This window comes from Balearica regulorum, chromosome 6, assembly GCF_011004875.1.
Source record: "Balearica regulorum gibbericeps isolate bBalReg1 chromosome 6, bBalReg1.pri, whole genome shotgun sequence".
NCBI lineage: Eukaryota > Metazoa > Chordata > Aves > Gruiformes > Gruidae > Balearica > Balearica regulorum.
Window position 1 is genome coordinate 26910022 of NC_046189.1, and position 18153 is coordinate 26928174.

The 18153-nt window shown below is 46.1% G+C and overlaps 1 protein-coding gene across 2 annotated transcripts in view; it reads left to right on the top strand.

Annotated features, from left to right (window-relative positions):
* MARCHF4 (membrane associated ring-CH-type finger 4) overlaps positions 1-17089 on the top strand; it is a 105393-nt gene extending 88304 nt beyond the window's left edge. For both annotated transcript variants that reach the window (XM_075756995.1, XM_075756996.1), the window contains exon 4: positions 14665-17089. In XM_075756995.1, the coding sequence (XP_075613110.1) occupies positions 14665-15026 (362 nt within the window). In that variant the 3' untranslated portion in view covers positions 15027-17089. The remainder of the gene's footprint in view (positions 1-14664) is intronic.
* The last annotated feature ends 1064 nt before the right edge of the window (positions 17090-18153 follow it).

The following is an 18153-nucleotide window of genomic DNA, read 5'->3' on the forward strand; positions in this document are numbered from 1 at the left end:
AGCCAGCCCAAACATCTTTGATTCTGATCTCTCTTTCATGTGTGCTATCTCTGGTCATGTCTGTAGGACAGATATGAGAGTTGGATTAAACTAGAAACGGGTAATGATGCCAGCATAGGTATTGCTCTGCTATGAACCCATCTACAACACAAACATTTCAGATCAGCGACCAGGAAGTGAATGAAAAGTGAGATGGGGACTGTTCATTTGATTGACTGGTCTCTCCATGGGTCCATGAGAGGTAAATCCAGAAAGCTGGCATAGAGAGGGATTAGCAGAAATGCAGTTATCGAAATGCAGAGATAAATGGAGTGAGCCTTCACAGGCCTGAGTCTCTGAGTAGGGAGAGCAGCAGCTTAGAGCTGGTCTGTAAATCCTGAGAGATACCTGCCTGTAATTAAATGACAGTCCTTGGAGGGAGAAGGAGGGGTTTGCCTCTCTCTCAGTCAAGGTGCAATTAGGGAAAGTCAGCGTTTGTAGATTAAGGTGTCATTTGGGGTCAGGAGGACAGGAAACTGTCTCATGTTAAACAGGGAGGAACTCTGCCAGCTAATGAGAGCATGTCACAGTCTAGGCTCAGGCATCACCAGATCGGCTCCAAGGGCAAAGCACGTCTCAGGAAGGCTGTTAGCAGGCTGTGCGTGCAGGGCTGTCACTGCTACCGTTTGTGTGTGCAGTCCTGCTTGGGCTCACAAAGGGGTGTCCGTGTGGTTGACATGACGGGGGGGCTTATCCCCAGCGATGCAAAAGCATGGTGGGGATTGTTGCTTTGTCCATGCCCACCCAGTCCTTGCTCTCTGACTCACCCTGCCTTGGTGCTGACAGCCGCGCACTTTCGCAAGCACTAAATCCTCATGTTCTTTGAAGCTTTACCCTCGCTTTCCTTGGCAGCCAGCCCCTCAGGGTATTTGCCTTCACAACAGTAACTGCACTGCAGCTCAATAGCACAAGAGACAGGCAAAGCAGGACCATTCATCCTGCAAACGATTTTTGTTGGCACACCATGGCAATCCATTACAGATCAGGAAGTGTGTGCCCGCTGTTTTTAATCCCAGCTGCCAGCAAGAATAATCAAAAGCATCCAGTACGTCTGACGGCATCTCAGCACAACCATAGGTAATAACATAAGAAATCAATAGCCAATTAAAACTGATACACAGCATTTGATCTTTCATAGTGCAATGGGAACAGTAATTAATGGAGCTTCTTTGAGACAGTCACAATTCAAGCTTCCTGCCAAGACTAATGTGGTTTCATTTTAAATGAGCTTTGCTTCCTCGAGGAAATGCCAGGCTGAGATAGCCTCAGGGTGTTTTCTAGCCGGGTCACTTGGGCCCTCAGCATTCAAAGGATTTAGGAGTCAAAGTCCCAATAAAATAAAGAGAAACTGAGAAATTAAGTATCTTCAGGGTCTTCATCTGTATTGATCTGATTCTCAAAAGGAAAGCAGATGTTTTTATTCAGGTCTGTGTAGTTCCCCAAGGTACAAAGCTGGAAGAATTGCTACAGCAGTAGGGAGGTAGTTCTGGGGAAGCACCAAGCCCATGCGTTGGCTCAATAACACTCTAAAGGCAGAGCACAAGGCAGAGAAGTTCAGCAAATGTCTTCGGAGGAGAAACCTGAGACCAGCCCAGACAGCAAACATGTATGGCTTCGACATAACTGGGAGACCCATGAGAGTATGCAGAAGTCTTCTGTGCCCTTCTGCTTAGTGCACTGCCATGCTGTTTTTATACTTGTTGCCCAGTTTGCCTGCAAACTGGAGCTACCAGGAGCTAACTGGAGTGACCAGATCCAGGCCTATCATCATCAGAGCAGACAGTTGGGATAAAGTCAGGCAGCCAATTCTCTTTTTTTGCACTGCAAATCTTGGTTTGCATACATTCAGCCATAACATGCATGCTCAAAAAATCACTGAGCAAATAATTAATTTATCAGCCGTTAAGGGGAGTGTGGAGACAGGAACAGTCCCCACAAGGTGCGTTGTGGGGCTGTCAATCCACCTGGGCAGGGACTGTCCCTTGAGAGCAGTCATTGAGGGTCCTGTACCTGCGCCAGCAGCACGAGAAGTGCCAACTGACTTCTTGGCCGCTACCCAGGAACAGCGGATGCTCTGCAAAGCCGAGGCATGCCACCCCTCCGTTCCTGAAAGATGGGACCTATTTTTATCTAATGCTGCATTGATTATTCAATAAGAGAGCAGAGTGGGCCAGCAAGCGCGCATGCATGTGTGCTGCTTTCACCAACGGGCATTTCTGCAGAGGCTCAATGCGCCTGCTAAACTTCAGTGCAGCTCCCGCAGCTCTCCACAGAACGAGCACGTCGCTGCTGAGCAAAGAGCCATGAGGTTTGGACCTGGGTCTGTGCTCCCTCCCTTTTTGCAGGGAAGGAGCTTAGCTTCCAGCACAGTCAGAGCAGCACCTGGCCTTTCACACGTGTCCTTTCAACCCCACACTCCTTTGCCACATCTATCTCCATACAGTTTCCCACTGTTGCAACAGGACTCCAGAGATGTATTTTGTCATGAATAACCATATGGTTCTCTCTGCTCCAGTGGATCAATGTGTTTAGCAATTACTGAGGGCAACATAATTAACATTTTCTGAGGGGTGAAAAGAAATCCTTTTGCCTTATGAACTGCATCTTGTGCTTTCGCGGGTGATGATACATTATAATCAGAACGATGCTTCTCTGCCACTAAATCCCATGCCAGAATCAAGTGCCCTGGGTTAAGCTCCCATCTGTGGACAAAGGCAGAAGCACTCACCTGCCTGTCACAGCTTCTACACCACAGCAGGAGATTCCCTCGTAGACAGCTGGTAGGACCTCCCGCACCAGCTGCATAAATTGTGCTGTCTAGTAAAGATGGAAAAAGTCCTCAGCTCTGTGCCAGGCTGTGTTTTTCCAACTGCCTTCTGTCCCATCACTCCTCCTACTACAGCCTCCATTCCTGCAGACACGTTACTCCTGGAGGTGGGAGGCTGTGGTCCATGGCATGTCGTTGTGGCAGCAGCAAGTCCCTATTCCTGTTAGTGAAAGAGCGCTTGGGTGGCTGGAGCAGTCTGGAGGGACTGGGCTCAGACAGGATTCGCATCCCTTAGAAAATTAAAAACTGTGAAGCTGTACCCATTTTTTCTTACAGAATTTCATTTGCTAATAAAAGCAGAGAGGGAGGCACTAGTTCTACCTTCAATAAGCAAATGTCATGTTTTGATCATTATTGAACAAAGCATTTTGAGTTAGCATTTAGAGATGACTGCTCATGCTGAGTATTTTAAATTCAGTGTGAGAATTGAAATACAACATTAGAAAAAAAAAATCAAGTCCAAATGAAACATTCTCACCTGTCTGAAAATATGTATGTATTCTTCCATTCTGAGGGACAGCATAACTTTTTCAAGTCTCACTCCAAGCAAGTGTGAAGCCATATTTTCAAGCCCTACAAAAAAAATGCTGTTGCCCAGCTTTGCCTTTAAAGAAATGTCCCAGGAATGGCTGAGGATGCAGCGTGGCTGCGCAGGCAGTGCTTTGCTCAAAGTACCATTAGCTATAAGACAGAAAGGTTCAGAACCCAGAGCTGGAGGTCTGACTGCCGTGGTGCAAGCGTAGTGAAATGGTGCTTTTTCTCTCCTCCCTGTGAGTATCCACCTCCGTGGACTTCTGTCAGGGAACATCTGGAAACAGAGACACAGAGACCAGGGTGTGCATTTGGCCAGTGCTCTGTTCAGTCCAGTTTGAAATTATTTTCTACTCCTTTCTTTTAAAGACCTAAGAGTATCTTCCATGCACACAATGAGTGACTTTTGCCTCTTGTGCACAAAATCCTTTCAAGATGTGGGGTGTTGTTCTAATCTCCATTTTATATTTGAGGAAAAAAGGCAGCAAGAGGGTCTATATAATCCTAGCTACAAAGCAAGGAGGGGAAGCTTTAAGAGAACAAGGGGGTATATGGGTAATTCTTCCAAGCCCTATCCCTCCTATACTGGCATGGTTATGGGTAGTCTCATGAGTGGAGAATGATGCTGGAGATGTATGACTCAGAAGCAAGGCTCTTCTGCCAGGGGAGCTCCAGTCTTTATTTATTTATTTGCTTTTTCCAGGAAGAGTCTCATTTATTGCTGCCTGCATAGCTAGAGACTGCCCTTTAATCCTCTGCTTTATCGTGCACTGTGAATTAAGTACCACAGGAATACAAGAGCCCTTAAGGGCCCAACATCCATTTTGCTGTAGCTGTCCACAGCCAGCTGAGTTTACAGGAGTGCTTTGGTTTATGGTTGATCTATTGGCTGAGCGAGGATTTCTCTGGGTTTTATTTTACCTGTTTTTGCTGTTATTTCTTGTTTGTTTTGTTGTGGGTTTTCTTGTCCCAGTTTTGAGGTAGGGTGTAAATGTGCTAGTCTGGGCAGGGCAGGAGAAAGTTGTGGTGGTTGGTAACTCCTATACTTACAGCTGAAAATACTGTTACCTGTTTCCAGAGCGATGGTGTTGCTGTGTGCAGTTCCTGGGGTCAGGCCAGCTCCTCTGTCACAGATGGCGTCCTGCAGACAACTGATGCTGTTTTCCCATTACAAACAGACCATGTGGGAGTGGGGAATGCAAAGGAATTTCCTGTCCCTTGGACACCTCCTATCAGCTCCTTAATTTTGCCAGTCTTTCCTCATTCGGGACCTTACCAGCTCAGCCCCACAGGGCCCAGCCCATGTGTTGTAAAGGAACATGGGGGCGGGCAGAGGACATGAATGAGCATGGCTGCCCTGGGATAAAGGTAGCACCTCACAGAGAAGCTGGCATCTACCTGGCAGCCATAAAAGGTCTCCAAATGCTCCTGCAACATACTGCCCCCAGCTCCCACCACCTCCCCAAGCCAAATGACGGGCAGTCCTACCTGTCCTCTCAATTCATCCCACTGGATAAAGCATTCCTCCTTCCCCAGGCATACAAATGCTGTGTATGTGGGATGGACTGCTCCTGCTTCTGAGAGGAACCCCTAGCACCCTACGCACACAGGGATCACTGCCACATACTTGTGTTACATGAACTCATGATGTGCTGCAGTGTCACGACCTGGAAATTGTCTCTTGCCGTATAGCTCAACAGCATCGTGAAAAATCAGAGTGCTGCCTGGACGAGAGACGCTGTCAGCTGTCTCGCCAAGCACTCCCATCCGTAATAAAAGAGCTGCCTCCTTTCCCTGGCTCCCCACACTCACCCCCAGCGTGGCAGGGGGTGAGGTTTGCCATGATCGCTCATCTGGTGGAACAGCAACTGTGGGGACCCTCAGAGATGCTGGTGTGCTGGATCCATCTCCCACCCGGCAGAGCTCTTGCTGAGTCTGGGTGCGGGTGTTAATGGCTGCAGAGAGCTTGGGGCGTAGCGTAAGCACCCGCCCAGATGGGACCTGCTGCTCCTGTTGCTTTGCCAGATGGAGTGGAGGAGGCACAGAAGGAGAAGGCTCTTGCTGCCTTTGTGGGGGGTCCTGGCCCACCTGGGGCTGAGGAAGCTTTGAGGCAGAACCGTCCTTGAACCTTAGCTTGCATGAGAGGAGACAAACCATAATAAGCACAAGGTTTGCCTGTTAGTCAGCAGTTAAAGGCTTAGGGGCCAGCCTGTTTGTGCTGTTAATGACCCGAAATGGAAGAGTCTATACCTCCATAAAATACCTCCCCAAGACAGCTGGGAGCAGCTTTTCTGCATGCACTGGTGGGGGCTCTGCCCAGGCCATGGAGGTCTCGCCCTTTCAGGGGCTCAGTTTCAGTTTTGCTGGCGTCGTGGTCACTGAGGAAAGCCAAGCATGGCATACACATTGGTGTGAAAGCTGCCTGCCAGTGCAGTCCCATTACAGCAAACGCACTTAAAGGGCGATGGGCAGAAGACTGTTTTGCCTTCCCGAGACCCACGGGCTCCATGATGGCACATGTCATCCAGTGGTCAACAGCACTCAGCAGGTCCAACTATGCAGCTGCCACGGTTCTGCCGAGCCAAAACACAGCCCAGATTTGTATGTGTTTAATCAGGTCTTTAGATATTAAAAAATGTGCGTGTAGAATGATTGATAAGAAAATGCCTGATTGTAATCAGCAAAGTATTTTTTCCATATGCTAAGCATTCACTTGAACTCTAATCATTATGAATACATTTTCAATTTATGCTATATGTCATCCAATGCTGGACATTTCTCAGCTTGCACACCCTCCTTGTACAGTTCCAGCATTATTCAGAGGAGACCTTTGCTAGATGTCTTGTGAACTGGAAACATCCTGCTCACCGGTCCAGTGTCTTGCAACTACCAGAAATGTCTAAAAGACAGCACCAGAGGTCCCAGGTTATCCATTACCTGAACTTCTCCTGTATGCAGGACAGACTGTCCACTAAGCTCTTGAAACATTTTGGGGACAGAATTTATAGTTTGGAAAGCAGAGGTAACAGTTATGAAGGAGTCTATATTTCCTATTTGATTTTATCTGAAAGCAAAGAATCCCCGAAAATCTGTATGTAGCAGTAGTTTGTATGAAAAGTGACTGTGCGATGAAAGCGTTCCTGAGCTGAAGAAAAGTATGATGTGAGGATAATGGACTCCAGAAAAGCAGCGGCAGCAGCCTCAGGGGACCAGAGCAGGGAGTGTCTCTTGGGAAGGGAATCTGAAGGATAAAAGAGCCGCGAACAGCTCGCGGCTGCCAAAGGGGATGATACTAAAGGCACAACAGCAAACTGTGCCTGTGCAGGGAAAAGCTCAGAAGCGTGGGAAGAGAGCACCGAGGCTGCAAAATCAGAAGCTGCAATCACACAAAAGGCAGAAAGAAGAGCCTGCAACTAATGAAAAGTCTCTAGAAATCACACAGGCATGGGGAGCTGTGAGAGCTGAACCCCAGGATGACCATCCAGAGATACAAAAGGCAACAAGAAATGGGTCCATAGGCATATGTAAAGTAAGAAGAACAAGGCAAGTCTAAGAGCTCAAATGATATTGGATACAAAAAGAGCCAAAGAGTTAAATGTTGCCTTTGTTTCAGTCTTCAAAACTTAACTAAAATAATTTTAATGAGGAGAAAGGAGCCCAGGGCAGAATCAGAAAAGAACAGACTCAAAAATATTCAAACGAGTTAGCTCTGTCCTTGTCAGCATGTCCTAATGAACTTCAGAAGAAGCTGCAGGAGCAGTCTCTGACCCATGAGCATTTCATCATCAGGAACTTGGGGAGGATGCAGGAGGTGCCAGGCAGCTGGGGAAATGCAAGCAGAGTACCTACCTTTAAATATAATATCTATATCATTAAAGAAGGTAGGAACTGAGGATCAAGGAAATGAAGGGCAAATCAGCTTAACTGATTCATAGAAAGATATTAGAATATTTTTTTAACTAACCAACTGATGAGCACGAGAGTATAACCACATCTAATTTGGGAGGCTAATTGTCATAGTGGCTAAGGAGAAAGCAGTCAGTTTGATATGCTGTGACTTGGGCAATGCTTTTGATGCTTTGCCTGAAGATTCTCCTACACAAACCAGAGAAATGTGGTCTAGATTAAATAAGTATAATAAGGTGTACAGCCAATCAAAAACTGCTTTCTCAGTAGTTGTCAGTGGTGTACTGTAAATGGGAAACACGTCTCAAGTAGGACTGTTTTGGACTCTGCTCTCTTCAATATTTTTATTAATGGCTGAGATAATGAAACAGGAAGTGCTGTTATAAAATTCACAGATGATACCAAGCTTGGAAAGGCTGCAAACACTCTGGAGGATCAGATCAGCATTTGAAATGATCTTGGCAAATTGGAGAAATCAACAAGATGGAATTGAATAAAGAGAAGTGCAAAGCACTACCCTTAGGAAGGAGAAATCAGAGTCTCAAATACAAGCTGGACCAGGCAGTTACACTGCTGAAGACAGCGATTCTGTGACATACCAGTTTATTTCATCACGGTTTCGAAAGCAAAGTGGGATGTATGGTGCTGATTCTGCACCTCTCTGCTCTGGGGACTGCACCCTCCTGGGGAGTTCACTTGCAGAAAAAGGGGTATGAAATGAAGAAGTGCTGGAGATAATGAACAGGAGTGAGGAGAGGGAGGGCATTACCTGATTCCCCACCTGGTAATCTCCAATGTTCACATCTGCCCTCCCAAATCAGCCCAGTGCAGAGTCCCACTGGTGCCACAACATAGCTTTCAATTATGACCTTACTTCTCCCCACTCCCTGGTTCACCCTGTTCCCCATCACCTGTAGAGCACAGCTCTGCAGCCTTGAGTCTTGGCCACTGGAGGATTTAAAGATGCTAAGTTGTTTAAAAACTTGTCATATTCAGCTGGAACTGACCCTGCCACAATGCTGAGGGATGCCAGATACCAGGTTTCCCTTTCCTAGCTCATATTTGCAGGAAAAGGTCCCTCTGGCTCTCTTTTCCCAGTTTATCACCAAGGACTATCTTGCATCATGGATGAGAGAGAAATTACAGTTGGAGGGGTCCAGTCAGAGCTCAGCGACTCATCTCCCACGTACTGTGAGTTACTTGTGAAGTTGGGGTGAGGCAGAGATTCATGATTATTTCTAAAGCGCTTTTTGGAGTGGAGTGATCTCGTAGGGACGGAGGATTTGGGAAGTGGTGAGGCAGCCTAACTTGAGCAAATGCAGAGCACAGAGCAAAAGTCAGTACGCTTTACTGTACCACACTAGAACCCTATGGTTGGGGAACACAGCTGAGCCTATCTGTGGCTAGGTACGTCCCCTACAGTGTGCAGAGCCCATCAGGGAAACATCACTCTTCTGGGTTTGTTTTCACACTGTTCCTTATACTTTTGGCCACTGCTAGAGAAGGCAGGATGCTATGATAAACAGACCCCTTGTGTGAACCAGTACAGCCACTTTCCTGCTCTTAGGCTAAGATGAAAAGGCAGCTAAGGATGGAGCGTACAGGATGAGATTAAGGCAAAGAGATAAGTGAGGGCTGGGCTGCTGGCGCTTTGGAAACAAAAGCGGGGGAATTTGAGATTGCCATAAATGCTGAAATAATTCACAGAAAGGGAGGGAAGGGTTTGTGTACGCAATGATGTCAACAGAGGGAAAGCCTGGCAATGAAAGTGTTATCTCCCAGGAGGACTGGTTTGCCTTGGCCTGAGCCACTGCTGCTGTGGATGCAAACATTAAGCTTTGATCACAGCTGCCATAATCTTCCCCTGACACCCAGCAATGACAGCAACAGAAAGAGGCTAAAGCATGGCAGCTGTCTGGCTGAGGTGAAACTGCATTTGGAAAGGAAACTGAAGGGTAAAGTGCTTCTGAAGGTGGAAGCAGGAGGTGACAGCTCAGGTGGCAGGACAGGGGCTTTATGAGAAGCAGGGCAGAGTAACTGGCTGGAATGGACTCTGATTTTTCCTCCTGTAGATAAGGTGAGTGACAGTGCAGGGGTAATGTACCACTCACTGTCAGCAGAAGCCTTGTTTTGGTGTTTTCTGTACTGGCAAACAAGAAAAACAGTTCCTGCCCCAAGAATTTACCTGTCTCTTCCAAGAAAATGCATGGGAACTGTTGGAATAGAGAAAAGTTAATTAGAGGCTGAAAGTCCTAGTGAAAAGATCACTTGGTGGCAGAGGCTGACAGTATGCAGAATGTGACTGCTTGTTATTTCTGGGAAACTGCTGCTCCAAAGTTGTCTTAAACTGGGAGCTCACAACCACTTGGGTTAATCTCACAGGATGGTGGTGCACCAGCTGATCCGCCCTTGCCCACCTGGAGGCACAAACGCAGTTGTCCTTGTTACATCTGGGTTTTGCCCATGTTCTTCCAACAGCCCTTCTAGCCATTGGGCTGAGAACCTCTCTCTCAACCAGTCTCGCCACAGACCCACTGATGGCAATGTACCTCTGTCCCGACTAATGCCAAGAGACAAAGGGCCACCTGCACACAGCCCATCTGTGTCCACCCTCAGCACTGAGAACATTTCCTTGCACAGAGATTGCCCATGTGGATCATGATATAGTGTGGGCAGGTATTGCAAGGCTCAGAGAAATCCTACAGTGACATGAACCTTACCTCTGGGCCATGATGCTCACCTTTGGTCATGCTCCCATTTCTAACTAACTCCTGCATTTTAAGAGTCCAGAAGCTCAAGGTTAACTGTGGCAATCTGAAGAACATGGAAATTAAACTGGTTTCACCAGTGCTGGCTCTGTTGCAGACTGCATCTCGATCTTCTGGAAAAGAAACAGTTGAGTTATTCTTGCTCTGGGTTGAAAATGAGAGTGAGGGTGGGGGGGTAAATGGAAGAGGTAAGTCTTTCCCCAGAGTCAGCAGTTGTCAGCTTGCTCTCCCAGATGCTGTGGACATGCACTGATTGGATATGCAACTGCACTGACACAACTCTTGCCTAGCCAACCTGTATTGATGTTGCTTACCTGTTCCTTTAAATCCAATGTGGAACCAGGCTCTGCGCTCTTTGGGGCTCAGTCACTTACTGTGATAGTTTTGCATAAGAGCAGTGGTTAGCTGCTGGGTGCTCTCCCATGTGTAATAAATGAAAGGAAGCATAAGACATGCGTAAGCATAAGCAATGTGCAGTTTTGGTATAACCTATTGCCAAGGTATTGTTGTGTTTCCTGTGCTGTGAAGCACAGAGCATCTTCTCAGCTCTGGGAAGTAATCCCTGCACCCAGGATAATCACTAGTCCCTCCTGCCTGGACTCTACAGAGCTCCACATGGCTGACCATGATCTCACCCTCTGCATGGACTCAATGATAAATAATAAGGCAACAAGAGAAAGAGCAAAAAAGGCTAATCTGTGGAGAGAGCGAACACAGTGAAAAGAGATCAATATGGTTTCCTGTACATACTGTTCTATATTCGGCATGTGTTAATTTGGAGCACTGCACTGGGTTACACCTACCATGTTAGCTCAGAGCTACTATGTCTTGTCCTGGGAACAGCACAGCCACATCAATGTGGCAATGCAAGCAGAGGCATTAGAAATTTTTTTTGTAGACTTTGCTGTCTGGTTAATGACCCCATCACATAATATGGGCTGTCTCCAGCTCCAGAGCCATCTGGGAAATCTTTTTCATGGCACAAGCCAGTGCAAGTAGAAATGTCTAAGAATATAAGAATGGCCAAGGTTCTATCTATCTATCCATCTATCTATCCAGCTGCCCTGTTTCCATCAATGACCATAATAAACAGACACAGTAAGAGTGAAATAAGACCAAGACAAGTGTATATGATAGTTTCCCTGAATACTTCCCCCAGCATTCAATAATTTTCAGCTCAAGGAATTCCTTCTGATGCTGGTCCAGCCAGGCCTCTACATGACAAAATGGGAATGAGAATGGCACATCTTCAGTGCCCGCGTTCCATAGGAATTTTGTTTCACCAACATCACAAACAAGGGATTTCATGGAACAGGCAACAATCTGGACCAACATGTTTTGCATGAAACTCACAGAGATTTTCCTTCCAAAGAGTACAGTTTTCTCAGAGGATCCATTAAGAACAGATTTTGTAAAGCAGAAGAGGGTGAGATAAATTTGGGTGGAGTGGAAAAGGACCAGGCCATGATCAGAATCCATCTGAAATTCTCACATAGACATTTCTGCATTGAAAAGAGATAAGCGCACAAAGAGAGAAGCTCACACCAACCTACTGTCTTCCCCACATACACAGGATTTGGTTTACGGAATAATTGCTTCCAGCTGGACACTTCTAGTTAAACACAGTTCTTCCTGAAGTATTTCCCACTTAAGTCTGGCCTTTAATTGGAAAGTTTCACCTCTGTAAATAAGAATGATCCTCGAGGGAGGGGTGTTTCTCAAAGGGGACGCACAGAGCTGAACATAGGAATTCCAATCCTAATTTATCTCAGGCAGACAAAATTTGTTTCGATGGGAGCATTAAGTGTCCTGCAGCTTGATATAAACTGATGGACTCTTGCTTACTCTTGGCATTTACTCTTGCAAATGAATCACTGTTACTTCCGCCTCCCTGCCCACCCCTCCACTTGGTTCCTTTTTAATTTTACAGCTTCCTGAGCTTGACACTGGGAAATCGATAAGTAATTTAGAGCCTGGTAAATACAGAGGAAAACAAGTTATTTTGTACTTTTATAAATATTTGGAAACCAAAATTATCTGAGAAAACAGGTGCTCAGTTGACTCAGCAACCCATCCATCAGCATCACACAGTTAATTGCATAAGATCATAAACATTTATAATTAGAAGGCAAACAAACAAGAATTTTATAAACAGCCCTCTTGAATCAGGCTGCGCATTAAATATTTGTGATAAGGTAATTAAGAACAGATTTACAATCCTGGCTCAGTGTTTAATACTTCGGAGAATGGATTTGATTCTATGGAGAAGGTTCTACAGCCAAGGAGAAAACATTCAATTTCGGCTCTTTTATTCCAGGCTTAAAGTGGTCTCGGGGAAACATTGGCTCTATCATTGATCAGAGTGGAATTTCATTCATTACAGATCAGAACCCTCATTTAAATATATGTCTAATGTCCCTTGTCATGGGCTGATCCACTTCAGGCCTGCTTCAAAGCTCTGTCTCCTTGGCTGGATCTGCAGGCTTTCCCTAAATCCTGCTTTTTATGGTTGATGCTTTGATCAGGTGTCAGAATTCTCAACTCTGTTTCAAAGTAGGGAGGAAAAACCACATTTTTCTATTATGACATCATGGTGTTTAGTTATGAAAAGTCAGCATCACTACAGGATTACAGCTGTGCAATCTCAGTGGTCTATGGGAACCAGAGGGAAGATCTCTCTTGTACTGTAGTGCCCAATGCCATTCCCTGTCCCAGAATAGCCTGATCTGCATACTTAAACTATCCAATGTTTCTTCTGCTTCTACAGCCAGTAAGCAGGCTCAGCATCCCATTACAATGAATGTGTGAGTCCCCCTGAAGCTAATCTGTGATCAAGTCAGCAGGGCTTCTAGTTATGCTTCAAACCGGAGAGGCTAGAAACTCAACCTGTACTAAAGCTAAGGTTTAAACTCTGTAAAATCAGATGCAGACCCTAAGAAATCAGGTAGTTGCATCCCACTGGTGAGTTACAGGGAGGTCAGTCCTAAGGGTAGTATGACCTTCAGATATTTTGGGTTTGATATAGCACAGGTTTTCTCCAGTAATTATCTGCCATCAGAAACTAGAATGGTCTGGAAAAGGTGGGTGGAGGGTAAAGCTGCAGTATTTGATTCATCAGAGATAGCTGTAAACCACTTGATTCTGTGGTGACCGTCGTCTCTTCACACATTGCTGGTTGAGGCAACCTCCCTTGTTTAGGCATGATTTTGCTTTTTATTTCTTGTGGGTCTTTTGTTCTTTGCTCTTCTATTTACACGCTTGCAACAGGCAGACAAGAGAGCTGCTCTTCCTAGAAATGTTTCTGGTAATCTTGATTCTGACCAAGAATGGTGAAGCCATTGTTATTAAGAGCAATGAAGCTATCTATGTGCTAACTCACCCAGTCCTGCCTGCTCTTCTGGCTTCAGTTACATGGGACACAAAGGTACTTTCCTAACAGACATATTGCTGCAAAACAAGGAGACTCAGACCCCCCTCGTTCTGCATAAATCCCAGTCTCTAGCAAAACTTGTTAATTATATTATAGTGTGTCAGCTGTCAGTCTACATGAGATGTTGCAGCTTCCTCCAGCCTCAGTGGGGAAGAACAGCACAGTGTTGCAGTCACTGCTGGTCCTAGTGCTTTCAAAGGGTCCAGCCAAAGCCTGGCAGCTTGAACCATAACAGAGCTTAGTACTCAAACGCTGTCATTATCTAAACAACTTCTAACATTATTTAATCTTCAATCCTCTTGCAAGGGTGGGGAGGATGACAGAGTGCGCTGGGAGGTGAGTTAACTGCTGGGTGGAAGGGCCTGAGCTGCTCACTCTCTTTCAAATGTGGAGACCATTACAAGTCAGGTGTCTTACTGCCCAGTGCCATCCACCAGACATCAGCTCTGGTACACACAGATGGGTAGCAGGACATATGCATTACGTGCATACTCAGCGCACACACAGTGTAAGCTCATCTGCCCTTTCTTTCAAGCGTGTTGTTTTCCCCCTTGGAAGGGAGCAATGACGTACAATGAGGTACCTGCTCTGCAGATGAGCAAAACTTTGCCTAGGATGACAAATCATTTACAGGTATAGACAGACCCTTTTTTTGCTCGATTGCCACCTCTGGCCTCCGTGTGCGTGTCTGCTCTGCTGCTGTTTGTGTGGGGAGAGACTTGGGCTGTGCACGCACATGATGCTGGTGCAGCAGACGTCACCAGCACGTCAGATCCAGCTACACCCCCTCCAAACACGCCGTTAGCTCAGTGAATCATGCCTATGCAGCATGCAAAACTAGTCCAGTGATAGAAAAACCTCAGGCATTTATTGGTAAACAGATACTGTTTTGCTGTAAGAGCATAACTCACTTTGCTGCATTTACAATCCATTTATTGATTGCTAAGATAAAGCTGTAATCCTTTTAATTCAGGGGAAAAGGGATCCAGCAGAGCAGGAGCACCGGTGCTCTGCCAGTTGGTGATTAAAATACATGATTTATCGTTGAATAAACACCGGCTCAGCTAACCAGCTAGCTGGGAGCAGGATGCTGGGGTAGGTTTATGGTTCTTTCTAAAGTTTTGTTTCTGTTTTATGTTTATTTCTTTCCCCCTTCCCTCCAGGTCTAATAATACACGAAGGGCCCTCGGTTTACCGGATTTTTAAACGGTGGCAGGCGGTCAATCAGCAGTGGAAAGTGCTGAACTATGACAAAACAAAGGACATGGAGGAACAAAAAACAGGGACCAGGACAAATCAGCGCCCCTCCTCCCAAACCACCCACTCGTCCTCCACTGGTGGTACAGCCACTAACTCCGCTCCAGCCGACAGCGGGGCACGGGCTGCCGGCCATGCCACAGGCACCCTCTCTGACCACCACTGTGCTTATACCATCCTGCATATACTCAGCCACCTGAGGCCTCACGAACAGAGGAGTCAGTCTAGTAGTAACAGAGAGCTCGTCATGAGGGTCACGACGGTCTGAGCCGAGGAATTGAGGAGGCCTTAACACGAAGTGGAGGAGACAAAGAACTCATAAAGCAGAGGAGCATGGTGTGCCTTTTTCTTTCTCTTTCCTTTTCTTTTTTCTTTTTTTCTTTCCTCCTCTTCTTTTCTTTTTCGGTAACTGCACAAGATATAAGAGGCGGCACCTAGCCAGCTGAGGAAAAAAGCAGGTGGAGGGAGAGCTGCACACTCATGCTAAAGAGGTTAATGTTTTCCAACCAGTTTAAAAAAGAAAAAAAAAATCCCAACAACACAAATCACAAAAAAACCCAACAAAACAAGTGCAATACAGACTACAAACTGAGTAGGCAGAGTTCTGGGGAAGCAGAGGAACAGACGGTTTAGCATGTCTTACAAATCCTATTACCTGGAATAGGTAACACTCTGTACACACCCCCTGTACACACATGCACGCGCACACAAACACACACGCACACAGTGTGAGATTTATAAAAACAAGGAAGGGAATGAAATATTTGGAGTATTTTTATTTTCCAGACTGTGATTAACCAGGGCTATGTGTCATTTTGTTTCATGAGTCACTTTGGAGCTTTGTTTGATTTACCATAGGATACCTGAAGTGAAATGGCTGGGGATTTTTCAAGTATTGATTTACAGAAAGAGAGATTGAATCATCCCACCAAGAAAATCTAACAAAACCCAAATTTCACCAAAAGAAATATCCTAATTTTTTCATAATGTTCCTGACAAAGGGTTTGTGAGGGTGGAATTGGGAGGGGGGGAGGGTGTTCCATGACCTTTACTCAACATATAGGCATTTTTGGCAAATTTTGTACAAATGCTCCGCGGGTGTTTCAAGCACAAGTACTGGTGTAATTTATGCCTTCATAACCCCAAATCAAGCATCCAAATCTTGCCACTCGCACGCATCGTTTTCCATGCAGACATTCCAGGTTGATTTCCTTCCATTCTACTCCAATCACAAGAAGCTGACCCATCTTGAGGGGTTTCTGCTACCTTGCTGATTCAGACACTCATGCATTACAGATGTACCTTTTTTTTTTGTGTCTGTGTCCCTGCTGCTCGATTTGCAACAGTCTCACTCAGTCTTGTAGGCTGAGCCTTTCACAACCAGTCTGTTAGTTTATTACAGAGTCTATTCCATTCAATCATTCAAGAGAGAGTTAGTCTGAAGAGGGAGCACAGTTGCTGATCAAATATGTAACACTTCTAATAGGTCTCCTTCTCTGGGATATATCCTCGAAAGTACCGGTTGCTCTTCAGGAACATTCTCTTTCAATGCACAATGGCTGAATCATTTGTGGATATTAAAGGGACACTGTCAAGTACTTTTTAAATAGTTTTTAGGGTTTGGGCTTTTTTTACTCTCCATTGTTTGTAATATTCTCTTACAAGCTTGAAAATAAAATTTCTTTCCCTACCGATTTTGTCCTTTTCCATTTGGGCATGTACCGTTCTCTCCACCCACCCCATTCCTTTCACTAACCCCCATCCTTCTCCTCCTCACCTTTCTTCTGCGACAGGAGGAAATCCATGTTACTGATTTCCTGCTGACTGTCCTCGCTCTATGGAGGGTATGTCCTAGCTCTATGGGGTTGAGCTGTTTTGCCAGTGCAACTGCCACAAAGGAAGTGTAAGAGCAGGAACCCTAAAAATACGAAGATTAGCTAATTGAGGAGCAACAGCTCAGCAATCCCAAAACAATGAGCCTGTAGTGATAAAACTTGAACTGATCTCCCCCCAAAATTAAGATAAGGACTTCAGCCAAACTGTATCCATTTTGTAGAAGTGTTGAGCAACATTGCACAATGGCTGGGTCTGACTGCCCTCCATCATCGTACCAGCACCTCTCGCAGCTTTTACTGGAGCCAGGGCAAACGCAAGCCACCAGCTCCTCCGGCAGCTAGGCCATCCTGGGCCAGGTGTTTCTGGACTGGGGAAGCTGTCAAACTTAAGCCTGTGGGTTTGAACACACCAGCCATTCTGCAACGTTGAAGATGGAGGTTAGCATCTTAAGGCAGGTCATATTTTTCACCTCGATTACTTGACAGTGTCCCTTTGAATATCAGAACATGACAGTGTCCCTTTGAATATCAGAACGCAACAGAACAGGTACTTCTCTGGCAGAGAATGTGGGAGGTGAAACACTGGCCAAGAAAGCTGACTTACTGAGAACCCGTGTGAAACAGCATGGTTTCTGAGGGCACTGTACCTTTATCTGACCAATCTTACTATCTACCAAAGAGTGCTTTGGCGGAGGGGAGGGAAGGGATGTTGGTGGGAGGAGGGAGAGGGAAGGGGCAATTCCGATCATCTCTAAAAGCAGCTACCCCCAGAATGAAGGTGTTGCAATGAACAGTCTCTGGAAGAACTGCTTCTGATCCACAGTAGAGAGAAACCTGGCCAAAGCAAGCAAACACAGCAGCCTTTTGCCCCCATACCTGTCCTGGAAGCTGTCCTCATTCCAAGAGATAGGTAACTGTGGTGGTTTTGGGAAGGGGGAAGCACACAGAGACAAAGGGACAGCTATCAGACATAACGTCGTTTCCCTCACTGCCCTCCACTCAGTTAATATGGAGATGTCAAATTCCTTTAATTTGGCTAAACGCTCAAAGTTTATGAGGTCAGAAGCACAACTTGCCGTGAAAGAGTGGTGTGATCTAGTACTCTGAGCACACAGGACTCTGCATACTCTCACTCCAGCTCTGCCACCGACTCTGTAGCCTTGGGCTGTTTGGCTCAGTCCCCCCTCCACGCAAAGGGGGAATAACAATACGTACCTACCTCACAGGGGTGTTGTGAGAATCCACATGGGTAAAGCCTGTTGAAGTGCTAAGTCTACCACCGATAGTCACGAAGCGCGTGGTGGGGGTGAGCAGCGCTGCCCTTTTGCTGGTTACAGTCTGAATCACTCAGCGGGAGTCCCATCGGCCCTCTCCTGCTTGGAGATCCTCCTTGATCCGAAGTGGAGGGTGTCGTCCGAGTGCCCTCTCCTCCATTGCATGACATTTTCAGTGGCTGTGAGGTGCAGGGTAGTGACAGACATGAAGTCCTACTTGACCAGGGATTTGCTACAACGTTTTCTATATCTGTGGGGTTTGTTGGTTTGGTTTTTCCATATATTG